Source organism: Grammomys surdaster, unplaced genomic scaffold (genome assembly GCF_004785775.1).
Source record: "Grammomys surdaster isolate TR1022 unplaced genomic scaffold, NIH_TR_1.0 125612, whole genome shotgun sequence".
NCBI classification, from domain to species: domain Eukaryota; kingdom Metazoa; phylum Chordata; class Mammalia; order Rodentia; family Muridae; genus Grammomys; species Grammomys surdaster.
This window is the reverse complement of record NW_021620455.1, coordinates 2,219,534-2,234,588: the sequence shown is the minus strand read 5'-3', so window position 1 is coordinate 2,234,588 and position 15,055 is coordinate 2,219,534. Positions and strand designations below refer to the sequence as shown.

At 44.7% G+C, this 15,055-nt stretch overlaps 1 protein-coding gene across 1 annotated transcript; it reads left to right on the top strand.

Moving 5' to 3' along the window:
- Positions 1 to 12,366: 12,366 nt before the first annotated feature.
- LOC114638582 (olfactory receptor 13A1-like) lies at positions 12,367 to 13,296 on the top strand. Its single transcript, XM_028787141.1, has one exon. The coding sequence runs from the start codon at positions 12,367 to 12,369 to the stop codon at positions 13,294 to 13,296; it is 930 nt and encodes a 309-aa protein (XP_028642974.1).
- Positions 13,297 to 15,055: the final 1,759 nt, after the last annotated feature.

The following is a 15,055-nucleotide window of genomic DNA, read 5'->3' as shown; positions in this document are numbered from 1 at the left end:
ACTATTCGTATACTGGTCACTTGTCACTTTCCACTAACCAGACTCTGCCAATTGGGGTAAAGTAAAGGATAGGTCCATGAGTGTGATTTATGAATCAGAAGCTAAGGCCAGGCTGATGGTGACAGGGGACAGAACCTTCCAATGGGGAGTGCCACATGAAGGGTGTGATCAGGCCACTCTCATCTAGCGTTCAATGCAGCATGAAAAGACCTTTCAGGTCCTTGTGTAAAGCATTTACATATTTCTAGAAAAGAATGTTCTAAAACATAAAATAGTCCTGGACACACATTTACTCAAACTGCAAACACACTATGTACCACCTCCATTACTTCATCCCACAGTGCTCCAGAGGGATTTTCAGGGAGAGGGGTGTGGGTGTCTATGCTGTGCTGGCTCTGTTCCTACCTTCATCCAGCAAACCAAGTTCAATGTTATTAATACTGATATAGCTTGGCTGGTAGTCCTCGGAACATTTTCCTGGGGTTCACCTTCATTCTTTGTTTCCAAATGGCCTCAGATCATGCTTCACATGACCAAATCAGAGAGATTGTAATCCTAACCCGCTCCCCCGCCCCCAGACTTTATAAATGAATCTCCTGATTGAATGGCTGACAGGAAAGAAGAGACATAGCCAACTAAAACAGCAGTACACATTAAGAGTTTTTGAAACTAAGAATCTTTTCCAGATGAGTCCCCAGGACTTTGACATAGGGTTGTCAACTCCTGCCTAGAGAGATGCATCTGGACCCTACAAAGGAGGAGCATCTAGGTCATGTCCTCACCACACCATTTGGGATGCAGGGATGCCTTGGTCCTGAGGAGTACAGAGGTGTCTGTTTGCTTCAGGTAATCCTGGCTTAAGCCTAGATAGCTTTGGCTGTATGATGCAACCCAAGGCAGCCATGCCCCCATGGGAGGCCTGCCTCAGGGCTTTGGCCAAGGTGGCCTTGCAACTATTTGTCAAGTGGAAAGTGAAGGTGGAAGAGGGGCCTGGCCCCAGGGCAGATGGGAAGGACACTGCTTCTGCTTGCTGTGGCAGGAACTCATGCTTTCCCAGCTGGAGCTCACTTCTCTTTCAAGTCACTGTTGAAGCACAGCAGGGGAGGGCGCAGGGGCTGGTATTCACTGGTTAACTTCTCCAGAAAAGGATCTCAGACTTCTCTAACATCAGGGGCCATCATTGCCTGCATTTGAGGCTGTGATGACAAAACTTGTGTCGGAACAGGATCCTCTGATCTTGACAGAGAGGGTTGAGTCACACTGTGAGCTGTAGCAGACAGGAGTCCAACATCTCAGGCTGTTCTGTTGGATGTCTCAGCACCTCAGTTACTCTGAGGTGTTGCACACTCATCCAACTGTTGCTATGAAAAAAAAAAAGGTGCCAGCCATGTGCCCACAAATGGACTCCTCCAGTGGATGTTTTCACACTTGCTTCATATGAAAAAGGTTTTGAAATGTTTCATGTCTTCAGTTTCATTGGATACACAAACAGAATGTAGTTGGAAATGGTACCCAAGGTTTAGGAAAATTCTTATTTATTTATTTACTTTTTATTTAAAATTTAGAAGCCATGTAAGTATTTTTATTTTAGCTTTATGGTCTATATTCATTCATATTTATAATACACATACCATTTTGGACTGCATTTCTCTTTTTATTTTACATGTTGTTCCTTCTGTTGGGTGCTGCAAAATCATTATTATTGCCTTGTTGGGAACAATGTTTTGAGAGAATTCTAGACTTACATAGGAGCTGAAAAAAATACTAGAAGTTTCTCCCACTGTTCATCTAGCTTCTGCCCACCCCTTTGTGACAGTCACAGATACCTATAAACATCCTCTATTTGGAACTCCCAGGGGCCACACCAGGCTGGGACTGAGGTAGGTGATTCCTGTCCCCTTTTACAGACTCTCCATTCTCATCCCCAGCCCTGAAGCAGCCTGGGTGAAGGGGTCTGTCCTCCAATTGCACATCCAATCTTGAGGAACTCTGCCAAACCTCGGAGTGGACCCAGCTAGTACTTCTATAGACCCTCTCATCCCCTCCTCCTCATCCAGCACATCCTCATTCATTTCTGTCAACTTCTAGTACCCAGAAATGCCTTCTACCCAGACCTTCAATGGCCATGCCTGGCAGGGACTCCAGTGGGTAAGTCACACTATTCTTTCTGTCCTCCATTTGATCTTTCCATTCTCACCCAAACCCAGGAACAACCTGCTTAGGAGCCCTACTCCTCCTACTTCACCTTCTTGAGTTCTTTATATATTTTGGATATTAGCCCTCTGTTGGATGTGTGGTAGGTAAAGATTTTTTTCCCAATCTGTAGGTTGCCAATTTGTCCTATTGATTGTGTCTTTTGCTTTACAGAAGCTTTTCAGTTTCATGAGGCCCCATTTATCATTTGTTGATCTTAGAGCCTGAGACATTAGAATTCTGTTTAAGTAATTTCCCCCTGTGCCAGTGAGTTTGAGGCTCTTTCCCACTTTCTCTTCTATTCAATTCAGTGTATCTGGTTATATGTTGAAGTCCTTGATCCACTTGGGCTTGAGCTTTGTGCAAAGTGATAAATATGGATCTATTTTTATTTTTCTACATACAGACTGCCAGTTGGACCAGCACCATTTATTGAAGATGCTTTCTTTTTTCCATTGTATGTTTTTGACTTCTTTTTGAAGATCAAGTGCCCATAAGTGTATATGGGCTTATTTCTGGGTCTTCATTTTTATTCTATTGATCAACTTGTCTGTACAAATATCATGCAGTTTTTAAATCACTATTACTCTGTAGTACAGTTTAAGGTCAGGAATGGTGATTCCCCTGGAAGTTCTTTTATTGTCAAGAATTGATTTTGCTGTCCTGGGTTTTTTGTTTTTCCATATGAAATTAAGAATTGCTCTTTCCGTGTCTATGAAGAATAGTTTTAAAATATTGATGGGGATTGAGTTGAACTTGTAGATTGCTTTTAGAAGGATGGCCATTTTTACTATTTTAATCTTACCAATCCATGAGCAGGGGAGACTTTTTTCATCTTTTGAGGTCTGCTTCAATTTCTTTTTCTGGAGATTTTAAGTTCTTGAATTCAAGAACACATCAAAGAGATCATTCACCAAAAAGAGAACTTCAGACCAATTTCACTTATGAATTTTTTCATTTTTTATTGGTTATTTTATTTATATACATTTCAAATGTTATTCCCCCTATCCCTTCCCCTCTCCCCCTGCTTCTATGAGGGTGCTTCCTTACCTGCCCACCCACTCCATGCCTCAGTGCCCTAGCATTCCCCTACCCTGTGTCATCAAGCCTCCACAGGACCAAGGGACTCCCCTCCCAGTGATGCCCCCTAAGGCAATCCTCTGCTACATATCCAGCTGGAGCCATGGGTGCCTCCATGTGTACTCTTTGGTCATGCTCCACTATGTTCATAGCAGCCTCATTTATACTAGCCAGAAGCTAAAAACAACCCAGATGACCCTCAATAGAGGAATGGATACAGAAAATGTGGTACATATACACAATGGAGTACTACTCAGCTATTAAAAACAATGACTTTACACATTTTGTAGGTAATTTGATGAAACTAGAAAATATCATCTTGAGTCAGGTAACCCAGTCATTTTACGCTAATTCTGTTTTTATTGTTTGTGTATATGGTTTCAAGGCTGACCACTTTGCATCAGGCAACTAATAAAGGGACTGTACTGGCTGGTTTTATGTCAACTTGACACAAGCTGGAGTCATCACAGAGAAAGGAGTTTCAGTTGAGAAAATGCCTCCATGAGATCCAGCTGTAAGGCATTTTCTCAATTAGTGATCAAGGAGGGAGGGCCCCTAGTGGGTGGTACCATCCCATGGCTGGTAGTCTTGGGTTCTATAAGAAAGCAAGCTGAGCAAGGCAGGGGAAGCAAGCCAGCAAGTAGCATCCATTCATAGCCTTTAAATCAGCTTCTGCTTCCTGACCTGCTTGAGTTCTAGTCCTGACTTCCTTAGGTGATAAACAGAAACATGGAAGTGTAAGCTGAATAAACCATTTCTTCCCCAACTTGCTTCTTGGTCATGATGTTTGTGCAGGAATAGAAACTCTGACTAAGACAGGGACACATCCTAGATGAAGCTAATTCTCCTCCCAGCAGTCATTAGTTGCTTGTAGTTCTTTATCTAGGGATGGAATATTTAAAAATGTACCCAGTCATAGTAACATATCCATGGATATTGCCATTGCTTGGTCTTGTTTATACAGCCATATCTAGGAGAGATTATTTTAGCTCTTACTTTCTCTTCTTCCACATTCCCTGAGCCACAGTTTCAGGAGCAGTGATGAGTGTGTGTCTAGGGGCTGTGCTACCCACAATCCATTGCCATCTGCATTGTATCCAGGTGTGGTTTTCTATGATGGTGTCCATTTGCTGTAAAAAGAGAAGTTTCTTTGATGAGGGGTCATAGCTACCTTTATCAGTTGGTACAAGGATAAGAATTTGAATGTTGTAGAGAGCAAGATGGTCATAGTACAGTCTTTTCTAAGATCCATAGTCTCACTAGTCCCAAGAAGCTGGTCAGGTTTCCAGTTCCAGGTGACTAAGTCAGGATGTCTATTGCTGTGAATAAACACCATGACCAAGAGAACTCTTATAAAAGAAAACATTTAATTAGGGATTTACTGACAGTTTCAGAGGCTTAGTCCATTATCATCATGACAGAGAGCACGGTGGGAGAATGGCAGCACACATGGCATTGCAGTGGTTACTGAGAGCTACATCCTGATACAGAGAGGAGAGAGTGAAAGTGAAATAGAGAGATAGACAGAGAGAGATGGAGACAGAAAGAGAGAGAGAGAGAGAGAGAGAGAGAGAGAGAGAGAGAGAGAGAGAGCGCCAAGCGTGGACATTTTGAAACCTCTAAGCCCACTCCTATGACACACTTCTTTCAACAAAGCCATACCTTCTAATCCTTCTCATATAGCGCCACTCTCTGGTGAATAAGCATTCAGATATCTGAGCCTATCAGGGCCATTCTTATTCAAACCACCATGCCAGGTATGATTGAGCTGGTACCTACCTAAAGCCATAACCCCTATGGACTAGTTAGTATTCATGGTATTAGAAGATACACTGCACACTACCGAAGGAGAAAGGTAAACACCAGCCCAGATACAAACACTTTGGTTTACAAGAGTGACCTGCCTGCAAAAGCAATAGTGGCACAAGGCTTGTGGGAATAACCAGTCAATATCAGCTTTAAGGCCTACTCTATGAGAGGAAACCCTTACTCAATGATGCTTGGGTGGCTAAGAACCTGACACTAGATAGGCAGGGACCAAGGTGAAAATAAAATACACTGTTTTACTAAAGGAACTTAGTTCTAAAACAGCTTCTAGCAATGTTGTACTATACTTGGATCAGTGCCTTGCTCAGCCATCCTCAGAGAAGCTTTCCCCTTTAGCAAATGGGACCCACAGCCAGACAATATGCAGAGAAAGAGATCTTGGAACACCCAGCTCTAAAAATAATGTCTCTATCAGATTCCTCTCCTCAGAGCTCAGGGAACTCTGTGGGAGAGGAGGTGGGAAGACTGTAAGAGCCCGAGGGCATGGAGGCCACCAAGACATCAAGGCCTTCTAGATATAACAGAGCTGACACACATACAAACTCAGAGACTGAGAGGCAGCATGCACAGGGCCTGCATCTGTCTGTACCAGATGGAGTCGTAGAGCTGAAAGAAGTGGACACAAGCCCCCATCCCTAACCCAGAAGCTATGTCCAATTGATAGCCAATTTCAAATGAAAGATTTGTTTTCTGCAAGAGAGTCTCACGAAGGAAACAAACCACAATGATGGGTTCTGTGGCCAGCAGTAGATGGCCCAAGGAAAATGAACTCAGTGTCTGGTGTTCATTGGAAGCAAAGGATTGAAGAGTGACCTCAGGAGAAGGGTTCCAGGGAAGCCAGCCCAGGCTATGCCATTATTGCATTGAGCTTAGTTAGCTGGATGGAATTGGGAATAGACAGCACAGCATAGTCACCCACACCCCTCTCCCTGAAAACCCCTCTAGAGCACTGTGGGATGGAGTAATGGAGGTGGGCATAGGGTGTTTTGAAGTCTAGTGAAATGTACATCCTGGACTATTTTCTGTTTTAGAACATTCTTCTCTGGAAATATGTAAAATTCAGGAAGCTGAAATGTCTTTTCATGCTGCATTGAAAGCTGGAGGAGAGTGGTCTGATCATACTGTGTGCCTTCATGTGGCACTCCCCATTGGAAGGTCCTGTCTCCTGTCACCATAAGCCTGACCTTAGCTTCTGATTCATAAATCAAACTCAGGGACTTCTTCCCAACACCCTAACTGGTAGAGTCTAGAGTGGGAAGTGACAAGAGTCCAGTACACACACAGTCCAGATGACCTCAACCTTAGTGACCACAGCTCCCTCTCCTATCAATAGGAGGCTGCTTTCTCAGCATTTGGGGCCTGTGTATTCCACTAGGTTAGATACAATACTATGTAGGGAGGGTTACTTACAGAAATGTGGAGGAAGGGTAACTTATAGGAGACAGAAATTATTCAAAGGCTGCATCACCAAAGGCAACTGCATCTTGGGAGACAGCTCACAAAATTTGGAAACCTGGAGTATACTGCACAGTCTGCAGGCAGTGCGGATAGTTGGAGAGTGTTCTTTCCAAGTGACCCAGTCTAAACCTATTTCAGGAAGCTGGACTAGCTTCTTCTTCCAGACAGCTGGTCTTGTCCCAGAGTCTTCTTGCAGCTTGGCTTGTCTGAGGGTGACTCTGAGCAGCCTGTATTATTTATTCTTGAATGGGAGGGACATACTGAGTCTGATTAGTTTTAGGGACTTAGTGAAGCTATTTTGATGTTGTTGTTTGATTGAGTTAACTTTCTGGCTTAAGCTGTTTCACTCAAGATTGAATGTTTCAGTCTAGGAGGAAACTGCAATGATGTCAGCTCAGAGTAAGAATGACTTGTGTTAGTGTAGGGAATGACGACTCTGAGTGCATTCCTTCATGGTTAGTGGGCAATGATGCTCCTGGACTGACAGGGTGCATATCCTGCAATGTGAAGGAAAATACTTGCAGATATGATAGATGAGAAAAACCATAGTAGCAGGGTTCATGGGTAAGGCTGAGCCAGTGGGGAGCATTGCTGGGTTCCATGGTGGCAAGGTGAGCCAATGGGAAACATTGCTTAGTTTTCTACCAAGTGGTGCAGATGCCACTGCTGCTCTGGTCTCCAGTGGCGAACATTCTCCCCATCTGATTTAGTTACTTCTCTGTCATGATTAGACACCATGAGTTCATAGCAGGGTCTCTTTGGGTTGATGGTTCCAGAAGGATAAGAGTCCATGTATCCTTGATGCATAGCAGCAAGGAGCAGGCATGGTGGCTGGAGGAGGAAGCTGAGAAATTACATCATCAACCATGAACACAAAGCAAAGAGAGGAAACTGGTGGCATAGCAAGGCTATAAAACACCAGAGCTTACCTTCAATGATATAGGCCCACCAGCAAGGTCACACACCCTAAAATTCACCAAACAGTGGTGCCACTTTGCAGCCAGCTGTTCAAATACCTGAGCTTCTGGGAGTCATTTGTCGTTCAAATCAACATACCATCTGCCCCTGCCTGATCCCTATGGCAGGAAAGACCTGTTTCCTCTAGGTTCCAAGGTTGACACTCCTAGCCTTTAAGTGGCTTTCTTAAAGTGACATTTGGGTTTTTGTTTTCCAGAAAGATGTACCAGCAACTGTTGGCCTCAGTGATGCAGATGAAGGAGGGAGGATTAGTTTTATTTTGATATAAGCTGGATGCATTTGCTGGACACTCAGGCCAGTGAGGAAAAGACACTAAGACTAGCACAGTTCACAGGTGGGAAGCCATAAAGGAATGAAGTATTTACAGTAAATGATTGTGTGAGCCAAACACACATTGCATGGAAGCTAGTGATTTTGTAACACATTTACTCTTCTGATGTCTTTGTTAATGTTTCCCTTAGCTTCCAGCAAATACAAATTTATGGATAAATCAGATACCATAGGACACACTGATAATCCCAGGACTTGAACTTCACAATAAAACTCAGGATTTTGTCCATGTGGGACATTACTCAACCCAATGAAAGTGATTCAGGTTGGCAAGCTATTGGAGGGGCACACAATGGGTTTCCCTGCATAGGATGCCAAGCTTTGGATGCTCCAGTAAATTGTAACATAGGATTGGCTCTGGAGACAGTCATGCATGGGTGCGGGGTTGCCTTTCTACTTTTCAAGAACTACTGTGGTCCAGATCTGATGCCCATCCCTCTGGAGCTCAAGGAGTAAGCCTAGCCCATATAACTTTGTATCTTTATAGGTTTGTGAAACTAGTGTCTATTGATGTATTAGCCTTCAGAGATCATAAATAAATGTGGTCCCAGAAATTCTTTATGTCCAAACTACTGGAAGAGACAGCACCACTACAAAGGGAACAAATTGGTCTCCAGTGACTTGAAACTGGCATTGAACAGCCCCATGTGCACCAATCCCTAGGCAGCTCCAGGACATCAACAAGTGAAGCTCCTATACAGTAAGCAAAGGGGTGATCCAAACCTGATCACCCATCCTACTGAACAAGGAGGCCCAAGGTCATCCTCAAATCAGCTCTAGTTTAATTCCCATAAGAAGGCAGTCAGATGTAGCCCAGACAGTCCTACCTAACTCCATGATGGATGTGTATACTCCCCTGACTCTGAGGGATGATGAGCAGGGGCTCCTACATTATTAGTACATGCAATGTCAGTCCTTTAATGCCCTGGATATGTTATGGATAAGGACATGTTGTGTGTTCTACAGGAGTCAATCAAATGTCATCAGACTCACTTTCAGAGAGCCTTCATGACCAGCTCCCCCTAGCTTTCCTCTTCTGAGCCCTCTTTCCTATTTGGGGTTGGGTAGGAGACAGTCCTACAGCTGCTTCAGAAACAAAAATGAAAAATGTAGCTCACTGTGCCTTCTTGAGGAGTCAAAGACTCCTGTGCTCTGCGTTATCATACCTGGCATGGAGTTGGAGCGCTTGCTTCAAGGTGACAGAGGACAGGCCTGTTGCAGGGCTGTGCACCTCATTCAAGTTCTGGACCCTACAGCCCCTCCCTGCTGATTAGCTTTTAGCTGTTAATGACCTTCACTGAATGTGACCATTACAGCAGCCAAACCACACTACACATTATTTTCACAGGCAGAAGACAGCGTCCTCACCAGGCCCACGGGCAGTTAGGTCAATGGCCACACTACCACCTCTCACTGCTGTGCTGTCTGGGTACCCTGCTCTGTGGATGACTGCTACTCCTGTCAGTGAGGGACAGATGACCATCAGTTTTCCACAAACTAATTGGCCCCAGTTTTGAGGCTTATATGCTATAAACATGGTGACTTATTTTGGACCATGCATTATCCTTAAACCAGGTTTACAGCCTTTGATTGCTTATTAGTTTTATAACTCAGATTAGTCTCTTTATGGAGAATTGACTAGAAAGGTCAAATGTAATTGGAGCTCTTATCTCATCTTAATTGCTCACATCTTGAGTTGTGCTTCATGTGTTGTGTTTGTTCCTCTGTTAAGTGGGTGACATTTTGGGAGAGATTGACGAGTGTGTATGTTGACATAGTTCAAGAACTTTGGAGGATTTGGAACTTAAGGTGGCCAGTGGTTATTTTGTTTGTGGAGTTTGGATTATTTTAGCTACTTTTGGTTTTTGCAATAACTGATTATGAATTGGTTATTTTCTGCACTGTTCTGTGACTGCAAGAGATAGTTTACCCCTGTTACAGGTGTTCTGGCTATAAAGGGAAGCCAATCTGCTGCAAAGGGCTCATGCCACAGAACATGGTGGAGCTCAAGCCCTGTGCGCTGTTGCTGACACTCACCTCCACAGACTTCACACAGTTTCTCCCCATGGGAAGACTTGAACACTACAGTGAAGAGTTGCATCCATTCAGGGTCAACCTCAACTGTGATTTACCACAGTGACTATGACTCCCCAGGCAGTGCATGAGAGTGGCCGACTCTTTCTGACCTCACACAGTGATGAACTAGCTGGTCAGTCAGTGTTGGTTTATTGAGAGGACTATGTCACAGCAAGATGACGTAATGATCTGATGATGTAATGATAAACTGAGGTGAGGGAACCCACAGGCTATGCTGAGGGACAGTCTGTTAACAGGAAATACATCTTCCTACAGGGATCAAGGGCACACCACTCTCAGCCAAGCTATTTTGAGGTCATCCCCAGGGTAGAAATCACCATAGGGGTTAGTGTCCTAGAGCTGTGCACATGACCTCAGGCTTCTGTTTTCTCCATGCCTTAGGGCCCTGGTCTCTCAGCTTGGGGACTACGGCCTGTAGGGACTCCTGTTTACCTTTCTGTGGGTAATTGCTCTCTGAGGGCCACTCCCTAGCAATCTCACTGTCCACCCCTTGGGGCAGATCCCACTTTAAGGTCGATAGCAGACAAAGGAGTCACAGGGCTCTAACTTTGAGGCCACACTGTATATTCTTTCAGACATGTAGACATCTTGGGTTTAGATGGGCAGCCACAGACAGCTTCTCCTTCCATGTGAGTTGCTCCTTCCTCTATTCACTTTTTCCTTTTGGGCACTCACCTTCTCTCCTACTCCTTCCATCCTTCCTTCCTCCCTTCCTTTCTTCCTTCCTTCTTTCCTTCCTTCCTCCCTACCCTCCTCCCTTCCTTCTTCCTTTCTTTCATTCCTTCCTTTTTTCTGTGTATTCTTCGAGGGAGGAATGATTCTCAAAAGAGATTTGGTTTTGTTTTGATCTATTGTAATACATAAAAATGAAAAAAAAAACCTGTTACCAGAATCATTTTGGTTCATAGTTACAGTTTGAAACTTTAAATGCATGGCTCTGTACAGCTGTTTTATGACCTATCTGGGCTGTTGATCAGTATGGATAGAAATCTTATCCTGTGGCTTGGCTCTGAGGCAGATCTGGGTCTCTAGAGAGGCATGGTGGTTTCCTCTGGATCTGGTACAGAGTTCAGGGCTCAGAGCCACCTGTGGCATGAAGTGTTACAGGCAGACAGGTACTGAGCTGAGATGCAGACAGAGAGGATTTGGGGGCTCAGTTGAGAAGCCCAGCCTTCTGTATGAGGCCCCTGGGTATCTGCATGGAATGGTGACAGATCACCCTTTGCTTTTGGGGGGACAATTATGGGTCCTGAAGATTCTATGGGTAGCTTAGCTATTCAGTGAGAGGAGATGGAGCTATCAAAAGCTCAGGCCCTGCTTTCAAGTACACCCTGTAGGAGAAAGGCCTTGATCTGTGCACTCACAGGATAAGAATGTCTTCTTCATTCAGCACACACCATGTGAGTTCTTTGTTTTCATGTAGCCAACATCCCACTCATGGAGTCTCCAGGATGGGTCTGGGCCTGCTCATTCCCATCAGATAGTAGAAGGGGCCGAGCTCTCTCTGCATGCTGATCAGTCCCCATCCTTCTCTGCCTGAGAGGCACATATTCTTGGAGAGTCCTGGATGATTAGAGATAGATATGTGTATGAGGTGAAGGGAAGACAGACTTGGAGCTGGGTAGGAGTGATAGCCTGGAAATTTGGGGCCTGGCTTGAAGTCAGGTCCATGCCTTTCTTGCTGTGTTTCGGCACTGGCATAGGCAGGCACCTTCTCTGGCAGGCACAAGCCTTCCCAGAGAAGTGAATGATACATGTTGTCCTCACTGGGTTTATCATCCTCAAGGGAGTGATATAGAGTGGCCATGTAGAAATAGACAGCTGTGGTGTTTACAAAAGGGATATATTCATTCCCCAAGAGCTAGAGTTATACATACCACCTACATGCCATTCTGTAACAGCTTCATGTTCTAAACCTATCCAGACCCTCCCCGCACCCCCAAGCATGCTTCCCAGAACTGTTTTTCTGCAAGCTTCCGGGAATCATGGTCCACGTCTTGGTAAGGCTGGTCTTCTCTAAGTTCCAAAAAAATCTTTCTGGGGAAATGATTGCCCTTTGGTACACCTTAACAGGCCAGCATACATGCTTAGAGATGCTCCAGTTCTCAGGGCATCATAAGATATGATCTATGTTAAAGCAAACAGAGGCTGTAGGATACTGCCCATCACAGGCAGGGCTTCCTTCTGTTCTGGGTCTACTGTGTATAGAGTGGAGAGTTCATGCTCACTGTCGCACTGTGTTGATAGATGATGTCATCATTTTTACAGTGACAGCGCCCATGAGAAGCACTCCTACTCACAGCTGGCTGGATCCTGTGTGACATGATGGCTGCCCCACACCCTATGTCTCCTTGACCATCTATAGCTGTATAACGCCCAGTAACTCCCAGGACTCACTCTCAAATGGCAATAAACAACTACACAACTGTGGTAGAGTTTGTCCTGCAGGGACTCTCTGGGGATCCTGGGCTCCAGGCTCTCTTCTTGGCCTTTTTCTTGCTTCTTTACATCCTGGCTCTTTCAGGAAACACCGTCATCATCATAGCCATCAGCCTCAATCCAGGTCTTCACACTCCTATGTATTTCTTCCTTGCCAACCTGGCCCTGTTGGACATCGTCTGCACATCCACTGTTCTTCCCAAGCTGCTGGAGGGTCTGGTGGGTAAGAGCAGTCACATCTCTTACAAGGGATGCATGACCCAACTCTTCTTCCTGACCTGGTTCCTAGGGGCTGAGCTGCTGCTGCTCACGGCCATGGCCTATGACCGCTATGTGGCCATCTGCCGCCCACTGCACTACAGCATGCTGATGAGCTGGCCCATCTGTGTCCTGCTCGCGGGCAGTGTGTGGGTGATCAGTGCAGCCAGCACATCTGTGCACACCGGCCTGATGGTACGACTCAATTTTTGTGGCCCCAACCAAATTCGTCACTTTTTATGTGAAGTCCCAACACTGCTGCTTCTGTCTTGTAGCCTAACCACCCTCAACAACATCATGATTGTCATCGCAGATGTCTATTTTGGTGTGGTCAACTTTCTGTTGACTATGATATCCTACAGCTTCATCATCTGCAGCATCCTGCGCATCCGCTCCACAGAGGGCAAGAAGCGTGCCTTCTCCACCTGCTCTGCCCACCTAGTGGTGGTCATCCTGTACTACTCCACTGTCATCTACACCTATTTGCAGCCTGGCTCTGGATCCTCTTTGGAGAATGGCAAGGTAGTTGCCTTATTGTACACAGCAGTCAGTCCTACGCTGAACCCTGTCATTTATTCTCTGAGGAACAAGGATGTCAAAGTAGCCCTCAGAAAGTTATTTTCCTGTTTCCATTGAGGAGCCAGAAGGCACTGGTGTGGCCTGATCCAACTGTTGATGAACTAGTTAAAATGCATGATTGAGAATCTGATGTCATGGCAGGGCACAGGAAGGTAATTTATGTGGAAGTACATATAACGTGCTTTCCTTGCAGGATCCACCGCCCATTTCCTTTTGAAAGTGTGGACATCCAGGTTTGGGACAGGCTGTGTGTCTATATCCCAGTGTAGCTATCTCTGATGTAGGGTTTTTTGTTTGTTTGTTTTTGGTACCCTACCTGCATTGGAAAAAACCACCCAGACCCTGATATTGGACTAACTCCTCTTATTTTGAACTTGAGAACTGTGTCTGATGGTACGACGATCCTTACATTTCTGAGAGGACAGAGAACAAGCAATCTGCTTCTCATACCAGCAATGCCCAGGAAGGTGTGGGTTGACTCATCAGTTCCTCTTCAGCTGGAATGCTTTGCCATCATAGTAGAGGATGCCAGCCTTTTCTTGGTTTGGACAGAAGCTTCTGCAGACTGAGTAGGAGTTCAGTCTCCCACTGGCCTCTGAAGCCACTGTCCACAGCATCCTCCTAGACTCTCTTCCCTCCTCCACACAGTTTCCTCAAAGGTATGATCAACCCTGTGTTGTTTGATGCTGTTGCTTGCAATATCCAAGTGTACAGCTGCCTCTGAATCCATTGGTATAACTGGTTTTTAAGATCTTGATTTCTTTGCTAACTGCTTTTTCCAAAACACTGGTTTATTGCTTTGACCAACTGCCTGGCATGCCATGATTGTTTTCTCACTGCAAGGGCATTCTCATGATCCTGGGAAGCCTCCATGAATGGCCCAATACCCTCCAGTAAGTCTACAAACACACACATGCATAAGGGCATCTGTCAATGTCATGCTGTTCATGTTCATCAGAGATCAGGCTACAGGATCTAACTCTTCTTTTTCTACCAAGTGAGCCCTTAGAATTAAATGCAGGTTATCAGGCTTGGCAGTTATCACCTCTACTGGCTGAGACATCTCATTGGTCCTACACTTTTTGTCTTGAGATGTGTTTTCTACCCTGTCTCCAAGGTTTTAATGTCCACAGTGCCTTACTGAAAGAGCTCAAGCTCAGTGAACTGGACAGGATTTAGCTGGGCAGCTGTGATCTTGTCTCCACAGCTCTGCTGTTGAGTTCTTGCTCTATATCCACTTCCTAATTTATTTATCCACGTGCCCTTCTATTTTACTCATTTCAAAGCATGCTGCAAACATCAATTCACTCTTCCTTAAACAGTTTCATATGCATAGTAGAGACAATAATTTGTTTATAGGTTTTTCTGGCTTGGGGATCTTAAGATAAAAATTTTCAGTAATTTCAGTGAAATGGGTGAATCAGAGTATCATTTACCAAGTTTTGGCAAATAAACACAGCTATGTAATGCAAGTCTCTGTAGAGAGTAGAGATGGTAGCCTTTAATGTAGGATGTTTTACCCAGGGCTGCTCAACCTGTGTGGCCTGAGGTCATCAGTGCCCTTTGTGGTAGTCATTGTTGTCCTGATATTTCAGCTGCAGGTCAGTTTTGTATGTTATAGAACTTTGTACAAATGGCATTATGCAACACACATTCTTTGACATGTGTGCTCTTTCATAGCATAGTGTTTTTTATTTTTAAATTTTATTTATAAGCTTGAATGTTTTAACTGAATGTATGTATGTGTACCACAAGCATGCCTGGTGCCCTTGGAAGTCAGGAGAGGGTGTTGGATCCCCTGGAATGAAGTGACAGA